Here is a 21002-nt window from a genome sequence, read left to right as displayed (position 1 = left end):
GCACCAGCCCCAGGACAATTTGGAAAAGGTATCACTTGGGAAGTAGTAATTGAGCTGAGCTTTGCAGGAGAATAGAAATTTTAGAAGGGAAATCATTTCTAGGCATGGAAAAGAGCAGCCTTGCACAGATGAAGTGGGAGATGGAATTTTTAAAATAATATTTCATGGATATGTTTAAAGGTATTAAATTTTTTATACAATTTAAATGGTATGAAGCACTTTACATAGATTATCTGATTTGATTGCACATGATGATTCTGTGACACAGGAACCACAGGTATTATTATTCTTATTTTATTGATCCGGATTTGTGAGAGGGTCAGGATCCCACAGATAGGAGGTGTCACAGGCAAGAGTCAATCCCAGGCCTTTCCCAAGTGCAAGGACAATGTTCTTTCCACTAGACTACATTGCCACCCTAAATATTAATCTGGTCAACAGGAGAGCAAAAATAACATGAACAAAGCTTAGTGATATTGATCTTGTAATAATAGTTAGCATTTATGTAGTGCTTTAAGGTTTGCAAAGCACTTTACGAATATTATCTGATTTGATCCTCACCATAGCCCTGTAAGGTAGGTCCTATAGTATCATCCCTGTTTTACATATGAGGAAACGGAGGCAGACAGAGGTTAAGTGACTTGCTCATCGTCACAGTTACTAAGTGTCTGAGGCAGGATTTGAACACATATCTATCTGACTGTTGGTCTAGCACTCTATCCACTGTCTCACCTGCCTGCCCCACATATGTATACATACACTTATACTACACGAGGTATCCCTGAAATCTGGGTACCACCTGTTGGTTATGAACACTCTGACTTTCAGTGTTGTGATATGCCCAAAATTTTCTCCAGATTCCATGTGTTTTTTTTTTCAACTATTTTGTACATGTATTACCCTCTGTTTTCTAAGCTTTTATGTACTGTGATTCTGGGATTTCTTTTCTTTCACTAGGACCAGGACCTTTCTCAGAGTGAGAGAAGTTTTGAGCTCCTTTTGCTGCTTCCACTCACATCTTCCTCAGCAGCTTGTTCTCAATTGAAGGTCCAGCCTCAAATGCAGGGGAGTTTATGTTCCCCATTCCCTTCTCCTAGAAACCTCCTTCGACCATGGCAGCAGCTTCAGAGGGCAGGACTTGACTGCTGGCCAGTAATCTCAAGAGTCAGATCTCGTCTTCATCCTCACAGCCTGAGACACTCTGTCCCTTCAAGCTTGAACAAGAACAAAGCTGTCGTTTCAAGGAAGGGCTCTGTGGTGCGTTTTAATAGGTTTCAGCTGATTTATTGGCTCTGGCTAGCAGTTGGGAAGCTGTGTCATTAATATGCAAACTAGCCAGTCCAGGATAGGAAACAGCTGGGAACTGCTCTAATCTCGATACAAGGCCTTGCTAGGCTCCAGAGATAACTGCCCCCATCTACAAGGCCTTTGATTGGCTTGATTTTGGTTTCCTAGAGACTATTCAGAGTGGAAGGGCTGAAACTGCCTAGAACACAGAGGTGGTATTTGTCATGGGCCTGGGAAAGGAACCACCAGAAACTGCCTAGGGTATAAGAATTCAGTTCAGTTCAACAACCATTGATTAAGTACCCCTGACAAGTAAGGACTGGAAGATACAAAGGGAAAGACTTGATAGGTCTTAACCTCAAGAAGCTTACTCTCCATCAGGGGAGATGTCAAGAGTGGGACCATTCCACTCCGAAGAAGTTTTAATGATTCCTTCCTCTAGATCAAGGGTGAGGAAACCTGTGGCTTGAGGGCACCTGTGGCTCTCTAGGTCCTCAAGTTCAGCTCTTTGACTGAATCCAAGCTTTATTAAGGGGATTTGTTCTGTGAAGTTTGGATTCAGTCAAAGGTCAGAACTTCAGGACCTAGAGGGCCACAGGTGACCTCGAATCTGAAGATTCCCCACCCCTGGTCTAGAGTTGTTTGTGGTTTTTTTTTTTTTTGGTTTGGCAATGGAGTTAAGTGACTTACCCCAGGATCACACAGCTTAGTTAAGTGTTATGTGTCTGAGGCAGGATTTGAACACAGGTCCTCCTGACTTCAGGGCTGGTGCTCTATCCACCGCACCAACTAGCTGCCCCTAGAGTTTCTAAAGCCTTTGAAAGACAGGAGGAATGGGACAGACCTCTGGTTTGTAAACGTGCTTTGGAGGGCTCAACTAAAGACCTTCTGTAGTCTATCTTCCTTTTAGGATAGTAGTCCCTAAGGGTCCTGTCCCACTTTGGAGAAGCCTTCCTAACACAAAGGAGGGTAAAGAATTCAGCTGTTCTGATACTTAAACTTCCTTTATCCCATCGAACAAGCATTTTCACATAATATAATAATAAATAAAATGATATAGTGTATATTAGTATATTGCAGATTTATATAATACAAAGTATAGTATATATTTATGTAATATAATACAATATATACTATATTGGATATTTGTATGGTATAATACAATATATAGTATATTATGTATTTATATAATATATAATATGGTGAATATTTCTATAATACAATATATACTATAGTATATACTTACATAATATGATGTCTATAATATGACAAGTATTATAGATATACTTGCCATACCTGTTAGAATGTAAGCTCCTTGCACTATGGATTTTTTCATGCTTTGTATTTTATGTGTTTACCTGTGCCACCTAGGTAGCTGGTGTCCTAGTAGACAGAACACTAGGCCTGGAGTCAGGAAGTTGTCTGTCGTTGTTTAGTTGTTTCCAAATCTTTGTGACCCTATTTCTTGACAAAGATACTGGAGTGGTTTGCCATATCCTTCTCCAGCTCATTTTACAGAGGAGGAAACTGAGGCAAACAGGATTAAGCTTGTCCAGGGTCACACAGCTAGCAAGTGTCTGAGGCCCAGCATATCCACTTCACCACTTAATTGCTCTTTCGAGTCAGGAAGACCTGAGTTCAAATGTGACCTCATACACTTGCTAGCTGTTTGACCTTGGGCAAGTCACTTAATCTCTGTTTGCCTCAGTCTCTTCAAATATGAAATAGTACCTACCTCACAGGGTTGTCATGAGGTCAAATAAGATAATATAGTAGGCACTGTATAAATATTTATTTCTCCCCCCTCCACCTGCCACAATCCCTGACTAGAACATGGTAGGTGCTTAATAAATTCTTGTTTGTTGATTTTTTAAAAAATGTTCTTTGAAAGAGTCCACAGGCTTCACCAGACTGCTAAAGGTGTCCAGATTGTCCATATAGTAGTGTGCTAGCTAATGTTTAACCACTGGCTCTCTGGGGGGAAAATATATGCACTATTCACATTTTCTCTTTCACTTTCTTAAGTCTAGACAATCAACAAAACAATAAATCAAGCCCTCATCTGTAGTGTTTGACAATTCTTGGGTATAAATGCTCAGACTGAAAATTTAACAGTTGTCTCTCCTGACCTGATAAGAGCTGGCTGAAGCCCATCCCTGGGTCCATCACCTAAAAAAAGTTAAGAAGCTCTTGTATATCTGATATATCTGATCACTTGAGAAGAGAGATAGCATTTACATTGGGGAGGGGGAGAGATCAAGAAAGGCTTTCCTATGACCTGAGCTCCAAAAAAATCTAGATAGGTGAGTGTGAAGACTGAGGACCTTCTAGTCATGGAAGACAACCCATGCAGAGGCAGTCCAGAAATCAAATGCAGAGTCTAGGGAAATGCAGTAGGCCCATTTGGCAATGACATAAAATATTTGGGGGGGGGAATGTGAAATAGCTCTGGAAAGTTACGTTGTATAGCCAGATTGTCAAAGAACTGACATGTTAAATTTAGGAGTTTACATTTGATCCTAAAGGCACAAGAGAGCCCCAGGAGTCTCTTGAGCAGGGGAGTATCATTGATCAGACTTGTGTTTTACAAGTTAAGAACTTCAGCTCAAAGCTCTCTCTTCGTACTCCCTCTTGCTTCCCAGTAGAGTTTAAATTTCTGAGATCTGGGATCTGGTTTTGTACAGCCTTGTCTTCTGCCTCCAATCCCCTTTATCCTGGGTGCTAGTTTGGGTTTAGCACAAAGCAAGACCTTAGTAAATGTTTGATTTGACAGATGTATAAGCGTATAAACCTTGAGTGGCTCAAAGGACTGCAGCTAATTCCTGTGCTTTCCTAGGGCCACTGGAATTAGCTGTGGGGGCAAGGACTCTGATTGGTTGACCAGGGGCCACTCCCTCTTCTCTGCACACTGCAAAGGGAAGTGAAATTGGGGACAGGGGGTGGGGGTGGAGCGAGGTCATCCCGTGTGGGCATCCAGACTTAGTACTACAAAAGCCTGAGAGAAGCTTCAGCGACTCTGGACCAGAACGGACTGACTCTGGGTAGGAGAGCGTGAAGCAAACCGCTGTTCTGCCCACCTCCTCCCCACCGCCACTCCAACTCCAACCCAGCCTGGAAGCCACTACCCAGGAGCCAGAATTCAGCTGCCTGTTCTGTTCCCAGAAAAAAACCAAAACAAGGACAAAAGAGGCCTCACCAGCCCGTCCCTTTGAGTCCCATGGCAGGCCTGAGCTCAACGCAGCTACGGAAGGTGGGGGCAACACTAGAGTGGGCACTGTTAAGGGGTAATGGGTTGGGGATAGCGGAGAGTGCTACCCTTGTTTAGTATAAATTTCCCTAGGAACTTCAGAGTTAATCCTCAACCTTTCCCTTCCCCACGCTCCCACCGCCACTGGAACTCAGCTTGTGCCCTAAGACCCCTGCCCCCTACCCAGCTCGGAGTTTGCCAGGGACCTTGGACAGGGTTTCTGGAAGATTGGGATGCGAGGGTGCGGATGAGGGAAAAGTCGGGACTGGGGCTCAGGATTCCCCCCTGCTTCGACTGGAAGGGCCAGGAGAAAGAAAAGAAAAAGCAAAGAACTACATTTGACTTGTGCGGGGCATAAAGCTCTTGCCATTAGGAAGTGAGAGGACTCGGAGCTCAGGGCCCTAGTCTAAGAAGGGTGGGTGGAGTTAGGGAGAGACGGAAAGAGCCAGGGATAGGACCTGCTGCGCCTGGAAGGGAAAGACCATGCAAGAGACTTGGAGACGGGGCCTTAAAGATCCTATAGCCTAACCCTCTCATTTTATAGATGAGGAAGATGTCCATAGAGCTGAAGTCATTTGCTCAAGGTCACACAGCTGTTCAACGTCAGAGCTGGAATTTGAACTTAGTTCTCTTGACTCCAAATCCAGTGTACTTTCCTCTGTATTAGGATGCTACCTAATCGTCCCGCTAGATGGCAGTGGAGAGGATGCAGTGCCTGGAGTCTAGAAGACTCATCTTCCTCAGTTCAAATCCAGCCTCAGGCACTTACTAGCAATGTGACCCTGGGCAAGTCACTTAACCCTAATTTACTCTGTTTCCTCTTTGGTGAAATGAGCTGGAGAAGGAAATGGCAAACCACTGAACAACAACCCAATCATCAGCAGCAGCATAGCACCACCATCAATAAGCATTCATGGGGCAGCTAGGTGGCCCAGTGGATAGAGCGCCTGCCCTGAAGTCAGGAGGACCTGAGTTCAAATCCAGCCTGAGACCAAACACTTGACACTAGCTGTGTAACCCTGGCTAAAAAAAAAAGCATTCATTAAGCACCCCTTATGGAGGCAGAGTGGTAGAGTAGGAAGAGTCTTGGAATTGGAGTAAGCTGAGACCTGAAATCAAATCTTGCCTGAGTTTACTAGCTGTGTGACCATGAACAAGTTTTTTACCATCTTTTAAGCCTCAGTTTCTTCATCTGTAAGATGGCCAATAATACAATTATTTTACCTCCCTCACAGAGTTGTTTTGAGGATCCAGTGAGATAACACACTTTTTAAGCCTTAAAATGCTATGACAATGTCAGTTATTACTAATATTGATATGTACCTAAATTTTTGCTGGGTACTAGGAATATAGAAATGAATGGTATATAATCTCTTCCCTTAAGGAGCCTATATCTAGTTAGAGAAGGAAACAAGCATTTATTAAGCACCTACTATGTGCTAAGCACTTTATAAATATGATCTTATTTGATCCTCACCACCACCTTGTGAGGTAGGTGCTATTATTATCATCATTTTACAGCTCAGGAAACTGAGGCAGACAGTGGTTAAGTGATTTGCTCAGGACCACACAACTATTAAGTGTCTTAAGGTCAAATTTGAACATCAAGTCTTCCTGACTCCAGGACCAGTGCTTTATCCGTTGTGCCATGATATGCTAGTAGTATATGGTATACAGCACAGGGGAAAGAACACTTGGTGCTTGAGTTTGGAGTCAGAAGATGAGGTCAGAGTATGTCTGACAATTGGTCATTTCATCTCTATGTGCCTCAGTTTCCTTACCTGTAAAGGGGGACTAGAATACACATAGAGAATACCCCACAGGGTTGTCATGAGGAAAGCTGGCTTTGTAAACCTTCGTGTGATAGAAATGTGAGTTGTTGTGTCATTTAATATAGTTTATGAATGAATAAGGAATGTAATGAAATTTTATAAATATAAATATAATAATGTAATGAATCTCAGGCAGTTTGGGGGGGAGGGGGAGGTGAAGAGAGGGTCTGGTCTTAAAGAGGCTCCACCTCTCCCATAGTTCCAAGAGGATGGATTTCTGGTCCTGGAAGGGATATTTTCCCCCAATGAGTGTGATATCATGAGGGAACAAATCCAGAAGATCATAGCAGAAATGGAAATCCCATCTCACTGTCGCATTGAATTCTCTACTCAAGAAGAGGAACAGCTCCGATCCCAGGTAGGAAGGCACTAGAATCCTGGTTTCCTGACTCTCACCGTTGGACCACACTGCCCTCTCCTGGTCTTTAATATACACAGATCTCAGCTTCTCCCATGGCCAAATGAGAGCATTTTATATTAAAACCATAGAATTTTTGGATACAGTTATTTTGGAATGGCTAGAGAGTCAATCGGCCTTGGAATCAAAAAGATGTGTTTCCAGTTCAGCCTCTGACAAATATATACAGGCTGTTTGGTCCTGGGCAAGTGACTTAATAACCTACTGGCACCCCAGTAAACTCCAAGCTTCTAAATGGTTGAGTAGGAATTGTTTTCCATCACAGAAGGGGGTTGCCTTACTGGGATTTCCCTGCAAGGATGCAATCCAGTCCAAAAAAAAAAAGTTCTCCTATTGTTTTTTGTATGACCTAAGTCCTATTTTATACTTCTCTTTACACCTAATAGCACTTAGCTAACTCAATCAAAAAGCATTCATTAAAGCACTTACTATGTGCCAGGCAGTGTGTTAGGCAAAAATACAAATAAACAAACAAACTTATCTGTTCTCTCAAGGAACTCTCAGTCTAATACAAAGAACAATATACAAATAAGATATTTAAGCTATATTGGAGATAATTAATACAGGAAACGCATTAGCATTAAGGGGGACTGGGAAAGGCTTCTTGCAGAAGATGGGATTTTAGCTAGCAAAATGGCCTGGAGGAAGAGAGTGAAGACAATCTGAGACAGAGCCTGGGGTGGGGGTGGGGGGGAATCTGTGGTTAGTGGGCATGACTTGGATTAAGATCCAGCAAAGGAAATTGAGAGGGATTAATTAGGCAGGTCGAGGGAGAACCAGGAGAGAGCTGGGTCATGAAAACCTAGAGAGAAGAGTATCAAGGGGAAGAAGGTGATGGACAGTGTCAAAGATTGCAGAGGTCAAGAAGGATGAGGACTAAGAGTAGAGCCATTAGAATTGACAGTTTAAAGGTCATTCGTAACTCTGGAGAGAACAGTTTCAGTTAAACAGTGAAGCTGGAAGCCAAACTGAAGAGAGTTAAGAAAGAAAGGAAGTAGAGGCACTTATTATTGTAAATGGCCTTCTTAAGGCGTTTAGCCATGAAAGGAAGGATTTATACAGAATAATACTAGTGGGAATTAAAAGATCAAGTAACCGGTTTTTAGTAGGGAAGGGCAGGTAGGTAGTACAGTGGAAAGAGCACCAGCCTTGAAGTCAGGAGGACCTGAGTTCAAATCCAGCCTCAGGCCAAACACTTGACACTAGCTGTGTGACCCCAGGCAAGTCATTTAACCTCAATTGCCTAAAAAAAAAAAAAAAGAATAGAGGAGACATGGACATGTTTGTAGGCAATAGGGAGGCAGCCAGTAGACAGGGAGAGACTGAAGAGACTAGCTTGTTTTTTTGTCCTATCCTTAGTGCCTTGCACAAAGCAGGAGTTGAGTAAATAATACAATAGCCAGCATCTAAGGTTAGCAAAAAACTTTAAAATTATCATCTCATTTGATCTTCATAACAACCTTGGGAGGCAGATAATCCCTATCCTATAGATGAGGAAACAGACAGAGGTTAAGTGACTTGCCCAGGGTAGGGGGGTGGGGGGGAGAAGGGGAAGGAAAGGACATCAACAATGGTTTAAATGTCAGAGGCAGAATTTGAACTCATTTTCCTGACTCCAGGTGTAGTATGCTATCCACTCAGCCACCTAGCAGCCTCTATTTTAATTAGGTTGAATGAGAGAGGAAAAATCCTGGAGTGGAAAAGGCACAAGACCTGGAATCAGAGTAGGATCACCAGATTTTAAATCCTGGCTTCCCTACTTACTATCTGTATGACCCTTCGAAAAGTCTCTTCACTTGCCTATGGATAATCTGTAAAATGCCAAGAAGCTGTAGATCAGGGGCTCCTAACCGTCTTTGTGCGCTGGACTTCCCCCCTTCCCCCAGCCAAACAGTCTGGTGAAACCTCTGACTTCCTTCCTGGAATAATGTTGTTAAATGCATAAATTAAAATACACAAGATTGCAAAGGAAACTGATTGTATTAAAATAAAGATGTAATTTTTATTCCCATCCATGTTCACAGACTTCCTTGGAATTTATCCCAGGTTAAAAATCCCTAGTCTAGCAAATTAACGATTGTCCCTTTGAGCTCTAAATTCTCTGATAAGTGATGATAAAGAAATGCTGGTCTAGGAGCTATAGATACAGATTTTCAGAGTCATGAGTTTATGAGCACCTTGGGGACTTAGTTATTCCCCTCATCCCTTCCACATCCACCTGAGTTCCTTTTCCCTGGGACAAAGATGATTGAAAATACTTTCAGTTTTAGGGAAGAAAAAAAAATCTTCCAACACTGTTAGAAGCTCCTAGTTCCTGAGTTAGTCATCCTCGCCCCTCCCAACACTTTAGCGTGAAGTCACGTGGTGTCTGCTGTTCCTACTCTATTTATCAGAATGAACAGCAGAATCCCTCTCCCTCTGCCCAGTGGCCCTTTCTCAAGATTCTGACTCTCAGAATTCCTGTAAGCTTTGGGTCCTCACTCAGAATCATGATGCCTGGGCTCAGTCTATCTAATTATGGAGAAGATACTATATTTTGTCCCTTCCTACCTTACAATCTAGCCCAGAGCATCAGTGACTAAAACATATTATCTTCTGGAAGGAGCTACACCAGGGTTTAGCTGAGGTCCCTAGCTAGGCAAGTGTCTAGCTCTATGCTGTCCCTTTGGAGTGAAGCATAAAAGAAGTACCAAGCCCCCACAAGCCCCAACCCCACCAACAGAACTGAAGAATTACATTTCAATCCTGGCTCTGCCACTAATTTAATATGTGACTTTGGACAAATCCCAGGCTCTTGAAAAAAAAAAAGGAATTCATGATCTCTTAGACCCTCACTTCTGAAGCATTACCAACACGCTGATGATTTGTTTCCCTCACTTCCCCAAACCTCTCATAGGGCAATACTGACTATTTTTTGACCAGTGGAGACAAGATCAGATTCTTCTTTGAGAAAGGAGTGTTTGACAAGGAAGGTAAGAAGTAGATAGGGGCAGGGGCTGGGCGATGCTTGAAGGGCTAGGGGGAGCAAGACAACTGAGTTCTTTTTTATCTTCTCTACCTACTGAGAAATGGACTTTCAGTTTTTCCCTAGTTCGTATCATCTTTTTTATTTCATAGGCAATTTTCTATTCCGGCCAGAGAACTCTATCAATAAGATTGGCCATGGTAAGGATGGTTCTTGGACAGCCAGAGGGGGAGGACAGGAAGCCCTGATGGGTCTGTAGGTTCTTGTACACACTGTTCTTCCCTAGCCCTTCACACCAGGGAACTTGGTCTTTCCCTTCTCTCTGCCTCCCCCTTTCTATAGTTTTCTAGTTACTTTTTGAATAGTAGGTATCAATAGCAGCCTGTGTCCATTTTCATCTGCCCTTGTGACAATTCCAAAGAAACTGCAGCCCTCTCCCAGTAGTGCTGGGGGCGAGTGAGCACTATGGGTGAGGGAGAGGTGTCTGGAGGGTCCTGCTGTCCTTCCTTCACAAACCCCTGGATGGTCCTGGTTTTATCCTTCCCCTCCCACACCTCTGGGGTGCTGTGGTCTGGGGGTTCCACATCTTGACCTGGCTATTTGCTGCCTCTAGCTTTCCTTGGTGGGGGTGGGGGGGTGGGGGTGAGGGTGGGAGAGGGAGAGGCAATGGATTAGGAGAACAGCTCAGATTCTGTCAGTATTAAGTCAATCTCCCATCTCCTGTTCCTACAGCTCTGCATGCCCATGACCCTGTCTTTAAGAGTGTTACCCACTCACTTCAGGTACAGGTAAGTGAGGATAAGCTCCCTTAGAATTCTCCCCTGGGTGTCTTGGAGCCCCTCCCCATAGTCTGACAAGAGCACAGGCCCTGGTTTACTTTCATGCCTTCTTCAGCCTCATCCCAAAGTCCAGATAGCCTGGGGCTGATTATAGGAGGAACTCCTCCCACTACCGAGTCTATCACCTCCTAAATCAAAGCTGGCAGGAAAATGGAGAGGATTCCCTGTGCCCCCGCATCTTTGTACTTGAAAAAGTATTATGTTATTCTCATGCTGTTAAGAAGAAAACAATGGGATGCTGCCCCAGATCCCCCTACTCTTCCTTTCTCTCTCTGCCAAAGGGAAAGGGAGCAGTTTTAAACCCAGGCTGGAAGGGTGGGTAAGCAGTGAGACAGGGACAATTCTAGGAAGGTCTGCCAGATATGGGGTTATCGGTATTCTTCGGAAATGCTGTCTTGGGTCTGAGTCAGTGAACTGGACTATTCCTTAGGAGTTGGTCAAGAGTCTGGGGCTTGAAGTACCTGTGATAGTTCAAAGCATGTACATCTTCAAGGTAAGCTTCCTACTTGGGCACTAATTCACTTTGGGGCCTGGGGGAAGTCTCCCTGGGATTGTTTGCCCAATTGTAAAATGCAAAAAGTTGTGAGGAACAAAGGATAACATAGGTACCAAAGCTTTTTTGAAGCAGCATACATGAATAAGGGATTGTATGCAATAGCACTACTCAGGCCAATTTTAGAAGATTTTTACAAGAAGGATGACATTCCCCACATCATGGGAGAGATTTTTTTTTTCTAAAATTTTAAATTGAGAAAAATACTTTTACCAAGAATGAAATGACCTTGGAAAATTCAAGATTTCCTTACTCCTCAATCTCTCCTCCCAGCACCCTCCAATTCCTCTCTGTTCTCCTGTTTCATCAGACCTCCTCTCTCTTTCAGCAACCACACTTTGGCGGGGAAGGTGAGCTGTGCATAGGTCCCTGTGCTAGCATGGTGCAAACAGTACATACATATTTGGTGATAAGGTTCTGAAGGGTGAGGAAATTAGCTCCCTGGCTCTTTGTGGGTAGGGCAATATGGAACTATTTCTGAACCAGCCGTAAATTACCATGGAATGAGGAAAGTTGTTCCTGATGGGGGGAGCTTTCTTTACCTGATGGTAAAGGAAAGGGGACAGGAAATGGATATTGGCTAAATGGAAAGGGAAAATTCAGCTTTGGGATCAAAAATGGGTGAGGAAGGGGGCCAAGGTATAGGTGGCCTAATCACAAGTTGGTGGGTTGTAGTCACTCCACACCAGGATGCCACCTTTCTCCACACTAAGCCACTGGGCCGAGTACTGGGTGTTTGGATCGCCTTGGAGGATGCCACCCTGGAGAATGGCTGCCTCTGGTTCATCCCTGGCTCCCACACTGGTAAGGAGAGCCTCCGTGGAACATCTTCCCTTCTTTCTGGGTCTGCCCAGAGGGAAATCCACCCCATAGAGGCTTTTGAGGCAATTCACGTGACTGTTCTTTGTGAACAATGCAGGTGGTATTTCTCGGAGGATGGTACGGGTGCAGACAAACTCTGGGGGTTGCACCAACTTCATAGGCTCTGAACCGGTTTATGAGGAGAGTCGTTTCATCCCTACACCTATCCAGAAAGGTAAAGGTTCTAAAGGTTATTGCATGCCAGGCAGGAACTTGGGTTTTGGGTGATTATGTAAGCACCTGGGTCCAACCACCCCAGAGTTGTCTCTGTGGGATAGTTTTAGGGAGACCATGGTTGTCCTCTTTGATAGCAACATTGGCCTTTTCTGCCAGAACTGCTGAGAATTAAGCTGTCCCTGTCATTTATTGTTTTTCCCTTTGAGAAGTGCTCAGGTGATGGACTGGGGCTACATCCAGATAGGGAGACACAGACACTGGAATGGGACATGTTCAGGCAGAGAAATGTGACCCTTTCATCCCTCCTGCCAGGGGGTCTCATCTTGATACATGGGGAGGTCGTTCATAAGAGTGAGCTGAACCGCTCCCCACATTCTCGCCATGCATACACCTTCCACCTCATGGAGTCCAAGGACGCTCAGTGGAGCCAGGATAACTGGTAAGTCAAGGTGCCCCCGGAGTGTTAGACAGACTGGCTCTTTTCCAGGGGCTATCTTCTTGCTTTCCCCAAACATTTCAGAGAGCCTCAAGGCTACAAAACAGCTGAAATTTTCAGCAGATTACTCACTTCTCTCTTCCCTTCTTTCTCTTCAGGCTTCAGCCAACACCAGAGCTGCCCTTCCCCCTACTGTATACCTAATGCCAATCACCAAGATGGATTCCCTTGCTCTTTCAGATGAAGCCCTGGGCCTAACTTTTTTTTTTTATATTCTGAATGTAATTTTAATTTGATGTTCATGGAAATGAGTAAGCCTTCCATTTGTAAGGAGAATCACTAGACTGCACTGACACAAAAGCTTGATCTTTTTTTTATGTTGAAATTTCTACTTTCCTGGGCTATGCACTGCAAATTTACTAAATTAAAACCAGAACAATAAAAATTGAAAGGGAGTCAAAAATTCTAAAACTTTGTTAATAGTACAAGCAGAAATGTGGTTATCCCAGAAAGCCTAACTGTGAGCTAATGGGCCACTGTAGACTCACCGCCACGAGGAGTAGTTGTCAGCAGATGTTTGGACATTTGTACAATGGGTCTAACTTTTTAATACACCAAGGGGTTCCCTATGCTTCCCCAGAGGTAGGAGTGAAGTGTGTTATACTATCACTTGGACTTTCTAACCTAGGCCTGATACTTCCTCTGTGGAATGTGACCCTTGTTCTCGTCTTGGACAACTGAGTACCTAGTACCTTTGCCTTTCTTCTTGGGGTCGGCCCCTGGATAACTCTCAGACTCACCTGGTAAAGAGGAAGAAAGCTGCGTGGTGTGTGGACGTGGGGAAAGACTCTGGGGGGGAGAGGGAGAAGTGGAGAAAGGGAAGAGGACATAAGTAAAGGTCATCTAGAGTGATGGTTATTGAATAAAAAACTACCAAATACACAGCAGGTACTTTTTGGTGTACTTTTATAAAGCCAGGCAGCTTTGATTATAAGAGAATAAAAATCTGTCACACCAGCCCTACCTAGCTTGTGCTAGAATGAATGATTTAAGGGAATTGTATCACTAAGTTTGATGAAGTAGAAAGAACTCTGGATTGAGTCAGCAAACTGGGATTCTAGTCCCACTTGGTCACTGATTCACTGCTCGATGTCAGCAAAGTCATCCCCTCTCTGGGGTTCAGTATTTGCATCTATAAAGTGAGAACATTACTTTTTTTGGTTTGTTTTTTGGCTAGGCAATGGGGTTAAGTGACTTGCCCAGGATCACACAGCTAGTAAATGTTATGCGTCTGAGGCCAGATTTGAACTCAGGTCCTCCTGAATCCAAGGTCAGTGATCTATCCACTGCACCATCTAGCTGCCCCTTAAAATGAGAACATTTTTAAGCTACAAGGCAATGTCCACATTTATGATTAGGAATTTATGATTGGGTGTTGAGCACTTAGATGATTTCTGGTCACACACTGTAAGCCACTAATCAAAGTGACACTACAGAACTGAATAAACATTAAGAGTTGGGTCCTTAGCTTAGCTTCTTACTCTAATAGCTGCTCCCTTTAAGCCAAGCAAAATTCAGCCATCTTTCTGCCGAGCTTGCAGGAAAGATCTTTATTCAGACCAGGATTCCCAACATAGCCAGGAAAGACACTGGTCCTCTTCAAGGGCAGGGAAAGGTAGGCTTTGAAGTAGCTCTCTTCCCAGTATATATTCTTAAGGGGGGACCTTCCACCATCATATGGTTATTGTCCTGAGAAACTTGGTTCTTACTGTGGTAGGAACCACAATGCTCCTTGTCAAGGGTAGGATGCTGCTTGAGTTAAGATAAATACAAAGATGCTATATTCTGCTGGAGCTGGAACAGGAGGAAAGCTGGAAGCCCCAAAGTCACTTTCTCACATATACTCTCGGCTTACCCTGTTCCCTCCTATTGACATCTCTGGCAGACAGCTATGAAGGGGAGAAGCTCTACAGTGGATGGAGAAGCAGTAAGTGAAGAGGAAAAAATCGTAAGTGATGGTTAGGATCTCGTATTTTTTTTAACCCAAGAATTTTTTATTGTTTTTATTTTACAGCCACTTATGCCATGGATTCATAGGTGATCAGTTCCAATAGCTCAGGATCCTTGCCATTGGTTCTCACAAAGTGGGCTTCTCTGGGTGGAGCAGGCTGGCATTTCAGTTGAGCCCAAGTGCCTTTTTCTTTGACTTCCTTCTTCTGATCATCTTCCTTTACCCGCGTCAGGAAGCTATCTCTGCTCTTAGAATGTTTAATATGCTCAATACACACATTAATTCTCTTGGCTAGAATCTTGCCCGTAACCTGTTTGTTTACAACAATGCCTACAGCATACATTATAGACCCTTGCCATGGTAACACTTGTGGGGCATTCCTTGCTGAACTGTGCCCATACCCTTGATATCTACAATATCACCTTTCTTGTATATTTGCATATACATAGCCAAAGACACAAAACTATGCTTTTGAAAGGGCCTAGAAAACATGTATCCTGTCCCTCTCCTTTTTCCTTTCGTGTTCCTCATTTTGGCAACTCACTCAAAAGCTCTCTCCTGAGCTTCCCTGGGAAGGAAGTAACATGATGCAATGCAGGAGCCCCATGTACCTCTAGGATCTCATTTTTAACCAGTATTTATTAACTAATAATTAGTGGCAAAGCTTTTCTGGTCAGCAAAACTTACTATAAAAGGACCATGTTTTCTTAAATTCTGTAGTCTTGAAAAAGCTATTTCTTTTTCCCTGACTTTTTTTCCTCCCCAGCTCATGGCCCCCTACCCTTTGAGTTGCTAAGAGGTTGCAGTAGGATCTGTAGAGATGTTATTTATTTTACTGGTTCACAATAATCATTTAGGTCAGGAAGCATAGCTCTAGAACAATGGTGTCAAAAATCAAATAGAAACAGGGACCACTAAACTGTACATAAGGATCCCTATAGGCTGCATGTTGACTTAGAAAACCATGTATTAACATCATCTATGTTTTATTGCATTTTTATTTACTTTGTTAAATTTTTTCCAATTACATTTTAACCTGGTTAGGCTGCACTCAGGAGTATTGTGGGTTGCATGTGGCCCTGCCATTTGGACCTCTGCTACAGAGTACTCTCCAGCTTTTCCCATTCTCCACAATTGACCCTCAATATCTATTCTATATCTTCTCTTAGTTCCTCTGCTACCTACTTCCACCCCTAGGCGCTCCTAATTTCCAAGTAACCAGCTATACTAATCTGGTTCTGATATTGCACCCTATGGCCCACTTAGGAGAAATAAATTTAATGCCATTTAACTCAAATATTTCTTCATTCATTCTTTTGCACTCCTCTCCCCCTTTACCCAGTTAAAACATTCTCATAAAGGTTACAAAAAGCTTCTCCCTCTACTATTTTCTTCTACAAAATGAAGTCCAGTAAGCAAAATCCAGTTTTCACAATTCTGTAAATTATTAGGTATACGTTATTTAAGATGAGAAGCTATTTTTCAAGGCTGGGTTTTTTATTTCTTTCACAAAAACTTCTCTAGCCCTCTGAATGGGCCCCATTGATGCAAAGAATGTGTTTCCATGTGATTTAGAAAAATAAAAAACAAACGTTAAAAAAAGTAGTGCACTTCCACTGGAAACGCTCACTGGTATATCCTTTCAATTCCTTCATCTGAAATGTTACCTTATTTTCAAATCAACAGAGTTAAAATGCAAGAGCAGCTTTGATTTTATTTTAAATCTCAATTCACTTCGAAAGTGAATCAGCTTTTCACCAGCCGAGCCATCACACCCAAATGGCTAATTGCTGACTATAGGCCATATGTTTCCCTTCAACTCACTTCCTCCCTTCATGATCTTTGCATGAAGACTAAGCCATTAGCAGAATCTGGAGGTAGAGAGGTAAAATAAGATTGTCTATTTGGGTAGTGTAGGCTTCCAGGAGGGAGACTATGCTGATAGACCCCAAAATCCAAGCATAGCTGGAGTTAAGGTCCACCCTACTATCAAAGATTAAGATCAAAGCCACAGAAATGATTTGAGCAAATATGGAAGTCATTGTCCCCTCAAAAGTCTTTAGAGTTCCTGGCCAATGGATCTCTCCCACTGTACTGCCAAAAATGGCAGCAATGGTGTCACCTACCCCCACAGCCAGCACTCCTGCATAAGGGACCAGAGCCCCAACCCCTCCCAGGCTACCCTTTGGGGCACAAGGTCGTGGGAACAGCCAGACAGGGAGAGACATGCCCAGCAGCAGGTAAATGTGAGTCAGGATGAGGGGGCCACTGTCCCTTTCATCAAGGAAGAGGGAAAGCAGGTTCCTTAGAGTCTGGCCCAGGGGCTTAATTCGAAAGAAGCGAATATACTCAAGGAAGATAAAGACAGCCAGGCAGACCACAGCCGCAACATATAGTAGGAGTCGGTCAAATATGAGTCCTGGTATATAAGTAGCCACTATGATAAAGTGGAAATACTTCCGGGTAACTGTGGAGGCCTGATGCTTCTTCGACTCAGAAGACAATCTCTTAGCATTTTGGTACATTACAATTAGGCAGGCTGAAGCAGCCAGCAGGGACCAGTAGATGAGGAGGTAGATATGAGTTTCTGACTGGAATAGGAATTGGAAAAGCCAGAGCAAGGGGTTCTCCCGAATTAGGTGGTATAACCAGGGCATGATGACACCAAGGCCCAGAACACCTGTCATTAAATGGAAGAAAAGAGAAGATGTCCAGGTTCCAGAGTCCATGAAGACAAAGAACATGCTGAAGAAGATACCCATGATAACCATCCCTACTACCACCACCAGGAGAAAGAAGTCCACTGGGTCTCCTCGGCCTTGAATAACATTTAGGGATCGCTTAATGAGCTGGTTGAGGACAAAGCTGATACCCCCTAGGATGAGCAATGCCTCTCCTGGGGTAAAGCATCGGGGTAGCAGATACAGCAGAATCATGTTGAGGTAAACAAAGATCAGCAGAACCTCGAGGACCTCAATCACCTCTGCCACACTCAATGAGTGTTTCATGATGTAGATGATGACACTTCCAGCCAGACCAGAAATGACACAGGTGTTGGTGGGCACTGGTCTGGTGATGCCCAGGGCCAATACGGACAGGAAAAGTGCCAATGCCATGCCTGTGGCTGCCACCACAATGCCAAAGCGCTCAAAGTACACATTTCCTACGCCTTCACAGCGCTTCTTCATCACCACCCCCAGCAAAGGGATGACCATGGAGGCAGGCAGGAGTCCGCTGTTAGCTGTGGTCCTGAATTGAAAAACTGCAGCCCCCTGCTGGAGTAGCCTGTCCCACTTGTACTGGACATAGAAGGCCTGAACAGCCAGGGCCACAGCACACCAGGAATAGCGGTCCCATACTGAGGCATGGATGCTCAGCACCACTATAAACACAATGGCGGCTTCCCCCAGCATGGCTTTGCTTGTCATGGCTGCAGCCATTCGACTACTCTCAGGTTGGACCAGCGCTGCTATGTTTCCCTTCCAAAGGGGTGGGAATTTGGATCATGGATGAAAAGGTAGGAGGAACCCTCTCTCTCCAAACCTGAGGAGGGAAGTATACCAAAAAAAAAAAAAAGAGCGACTGGTCGGTAGCTGCTTATAGAGTACTCGTAGCGTCAGACAGCCTGGTGACACCCCTAGCCCCCAAGGAAGGGGCACATGTCAGTGACCCCAATGTCCAGAAAAGATTTGAGACTCACTGTTCGTTCTCCATCCACACTCAGGACCCGGGGAGAAAGTGAGAGAGGGTGGTGGGGCGTGACCTCGCCGAAGGCAGCCTTGAAGACGACACACTTCTCCTTTTCTCACCTCCTTGTCAGAGATGCAGGTCCAGCACCGCCTGTCCCTCAGCCATTTGGTCTTCCTGTCCTCAAACAAGAGCTTTCACCTCCGTGGAAGCCGCCATCTTGAGCCCTGAAGGTCACGTGACAGACGCAGCGCCAAACGAGGGACACAGGCGGCTACTAACCAACCATTCCACTCTTCGGTCACACCCCTACGTGGTCACGTGAGGCGGGCGGCCTAAGGCGCGGGTCACCCGCGCGGTCACGTGGGGGGGACACGAAGATGGCGGCTGCCGCCGGCGGGCTCTGTGTGAGGTACGGGCCGGGAATTCTTCGTGGTGGATGGAGGGGGATCGTGGAAAGAGGGAGCGGTGGTGAATGGAGGGCGGGAGGCAGAGAGAGGCCGAGATATAGAGGGAGTGGAGGAACCGGCGCTTGGAGCAGCGGCGGTGGGGTCGGGGTGGCGGGCGATGAGACGGTTACTTTCAAACCGGCCTCCGTCCCGGGCATGAGGCCCCCCGCGCGCGGAGGGGCACTGGGAGGGAGGGGAGTGAGGAGGCCTAGATGCGAGCAGCCCCTTCTCCCCCTCCTGCGTGAGCGCGCTCGCCAGATCCCTCTTCCCCTTCCCTCCCACCCGCTGGTGCTGCAGTCCCCGAACTCCCGCAGGCTGGGGCTGCCCCTCCCGCGCGGGGGCGTGGACCTCTCCTGGGACCGCCCCCACCCCGCAGCCTCCCACGGATCTGGCCAGGCCGAGGCAGGCGATCTGGCTGTCACCGTTGAAGTTGACTGCCGTCTTTTCTGTAGACTTGGAGACCGAGCTAGAGCGTCTGTCTGTCATTGACAAATTCATTCATTAGTTTAGCAAACTTTTATTAAGTGCTTGTTTTGTGCAAGGCAGTGTTCTGTGCAGTGGAGAAGGGCAGAAAAAGATTAATTTCAACAGGTGTAAAGTGCAAAAAGATTTAATCCAACATTTATTATGTTCAAGGTTGCGTTCGTTAGGGGAGATTTCACTAGGGGGAGTCTGTTCAGCAAACACAGGTGCATGGTAAGTGTAGGCCATTGTTCTAAATACTAAGGAAGATTTTTTTAAAAGACCTAGTTGGAAAAAGAAGACATTTATTCAGGTACTAGGCTCCAAGAGTCGTAGTATTTTGATGGATCTTTGACTCCATCAGTGTGGGTAATGCAGAAGGCAACCCCTCCACTGTTCCTCATCCTTGTCCATATGTTACCATAATTCCTCTATAGAATGTCCATGCAAGACACCTATAGAATTGAAAGAGGCCACCAAACTGGAAAGGACTTGTGTTTCACTGATATTGTATAAAGTGCCCCATCTCTGGAAGCAGAGGACCTATATTCAAGTCTGGTAGCTGATGATTACTGTTTAACCTTAAGTTACTTATCCATCCGGGGACTCAGTTTCCTCATCTGTGAAAGGAGGGAATTTGATTTGCTTTGACTAGATAGCCTCTGAGGTACCTTTTAGCTCAAGACCTATGAACTGTGTTAGACTTCAATAAGACTGTTATCAGAGTACCATCTTCACTAGTATAGTTGGTAAAGGTTTGGATATCAGGTAATGAATTTTTTCAGTTATTGCAACTCAAAAACCACCATCCATCATACTGTGCTGGAAAGAGAGGAGGGATTTGAGATCACAGGATCATAAATTAAGAGCTTGAAGGGACCTTAGAGCCTATCTAAAGTCCAGTCCTTTCGTTTTACAGATTAGGAATCTGAGGCACAGAGAGGTGAAACGATCTATGCAGGAACACACAGCTAGTAAGAGTCTAAGGTGGGATTTGAACCCAGGTCTTTCTGAGTAGAGCACCTGATCTAGACATCTTTACTGAAGGTGGAAGTTCCCTTCTCATGAGATCATGGATCTTTTGGCTATTTGAATGCATCTGTCATCTGATTGATATAGAGTTTCCTTCTATGACTCTTGATCATGTCCTCCTGTGAGATTCAGTGCTTCCTATGCTCAGGGTGCTATGCCAGGCTATAGAGATAAAAAAGATGAAAAGAATGGCATAGTCCCTATCTTTAAAAAGTGTAGAGTCTAGTAGTTAGTAATATATAGTACATAATAAGTAGAAAGGAGAGGTCTATATTGAGTTCTATGAAAAATATGAGGAGAGAGTAATCAAGGAAGCTGACTTGTAATAGAAATTGTAATTGTAATTATAATAGAAATCTGAATGTGGTAAGTGCATAAAATGGGAAGTTTAGCCATGGAACCTTCTGTTGCAGGTTATCATAGCTCTCTGTGCCAGGATTTGTATCAGAGACTTTGTGGCGGTTGTTACCCTCTTTAGTTTTTTGTGTGATGTTACAGTAGCCAAGATCAAGACTCCTTCATCCTCTTTGTTGATAATGTTTCATAACCGTTGCAGAGCCTAGGTATGAAAGTTGTGCTTCAAACACCAAGTTTCCTTGTAGATCACAAGGCGTTCTCTTTTATTAAAAATAGGTAAAAGGGTTACCACTGAGCTACTTATTTAATCGTTTCAGTTGTATCCAACTCTTCAGGATGCCATATGGGGTTTTCTTGGCAAAGGTATTGGAGTGGCTTGCCATTTCCTT

General features: G+C 44.4%; 3 protein-coding genes across 4 annotated transcripts in view; 2 read left to right on the top strand and 1 right to left on the bottom strand.

Annotated features, from left to right (window-relative positions):
* Nucleotides 1–4207: 4207 nt before the first annotated feature.
* Nucleotides 4208–13557, top strand: PHYHD1 (phytanoyl-CoA dioxygenase domain containing 1). The gene is made up of 11 exons (XM_020965728.2): nucleotides 4208–4537; nucleotides 6566–6724; nucleotides 9681–9756; nucleotides 9902–9949; nucleotides 10482–10537; nucleotides 11019–11081; nucleotides 11470–11491; nucleotides 11817–11945; nucleotides 12061–12177; nucleotides 12492–12618; nucleotides 12774–13557. Exons 1-11 carry the CDS (start codon nucleotides 4505–4507, stop codon nucleotides 12817–12819), a joined length of 876 nt encoding a protein of 291 aa, XP_020821387.1. The 5' UTR covers nucleotides 4208–4504; the 3' UTR covers nucleotides 12820–13557.
* A 1071-nt stretch (nucleotides 13558–14628) lies between these two features.
* On the bottom strand, nucleotides 14629–18605 carry DOLK (dolichol kinase). Its single transcript, XM_020965766.2, has one exon. It carries the CDS (start codon nucleotides 18064–18066, stop codon nucleotides 16480–16482), a length of 1587 nt encoding a protein of 528 aa, XP_020821425.1. The 5' UTR covers nucleotides 18067–18605; the 3' UTR covers nucleotides 14629–16479.
* Nucleotides 18606–18629: 24 nt separating this feature from the next.
* Nucleotides 18630–21002, top strand: part of NUP188 (nucleoporin 188) — a 48014-nt gene continuing 45641 nt past the window's right edge. For both annotated transcript variants that reach the window (XM_020965765.2, XM_020965764.2), the window contains exon 1: nucleotides 18630–18725. In XM_020965765.2, the coding sequence (XP_020821424.1) occupies nucleotides 18694–18725 (32 nt within the window). In that variant the 5' untranslated portion in view covers nucleotides 18630–18693. The remainder of the gene's footprint in view (nucleotides 18726–21002) is intronic.

The sequence above is a fragment of the Phascolarctos cinereus genome, unplaced genomic scaffold, assembly GCF_003287225.1.
Source record: "Phascolarctos cinereus isolate Bilbo 61053 unplaced genomic scaffold, phaCin_HiC Scaffold_2;HRSCAF=192, whole genome shotgun sequence".
Classification (NCBI taxonomy): domain Eukaryota; kingdom Metazoa; phylum Chordata; class Mammalia; order Diprotodontia; family Phascolarctidae; genus Phascolarctos; species Phascolarctos cinereus.
This window is presented reverse-complemented; position numbering and strand designations above follow the sequence as displayed.

Bases quoted from the DNA above. Each gene is read 5' to 3' on its own strand.
- PHYHD1 (XM_020965728.2), top strand. From the start codon at position 4,505: ATGGCAGGCCTGAGCTCAACGCAGCTACGGAAG. The intron at 12,178-12,491 runs GTAAAGGTTCTA...CCCTCCTGCCAG, and splicing joins CCCTACACCTATCCAGAAAG to GGGGTCTCATCTTGATACAT. The intron at 12,619-12,773 runs GTAAGTCAAGGT...CTTTCTCTTCAG, and splicing joins CAGTGGAGCCAGGATAACTG to GCTTCAGCCAACACCAGAGC.
- DOLK (XM_020965766.2), bottom strand. From the start codon at position 18,066: ATGGCTGCAGCCATGACAAGCAAAGCCATGCTGGGGGAAGCCGCCATT.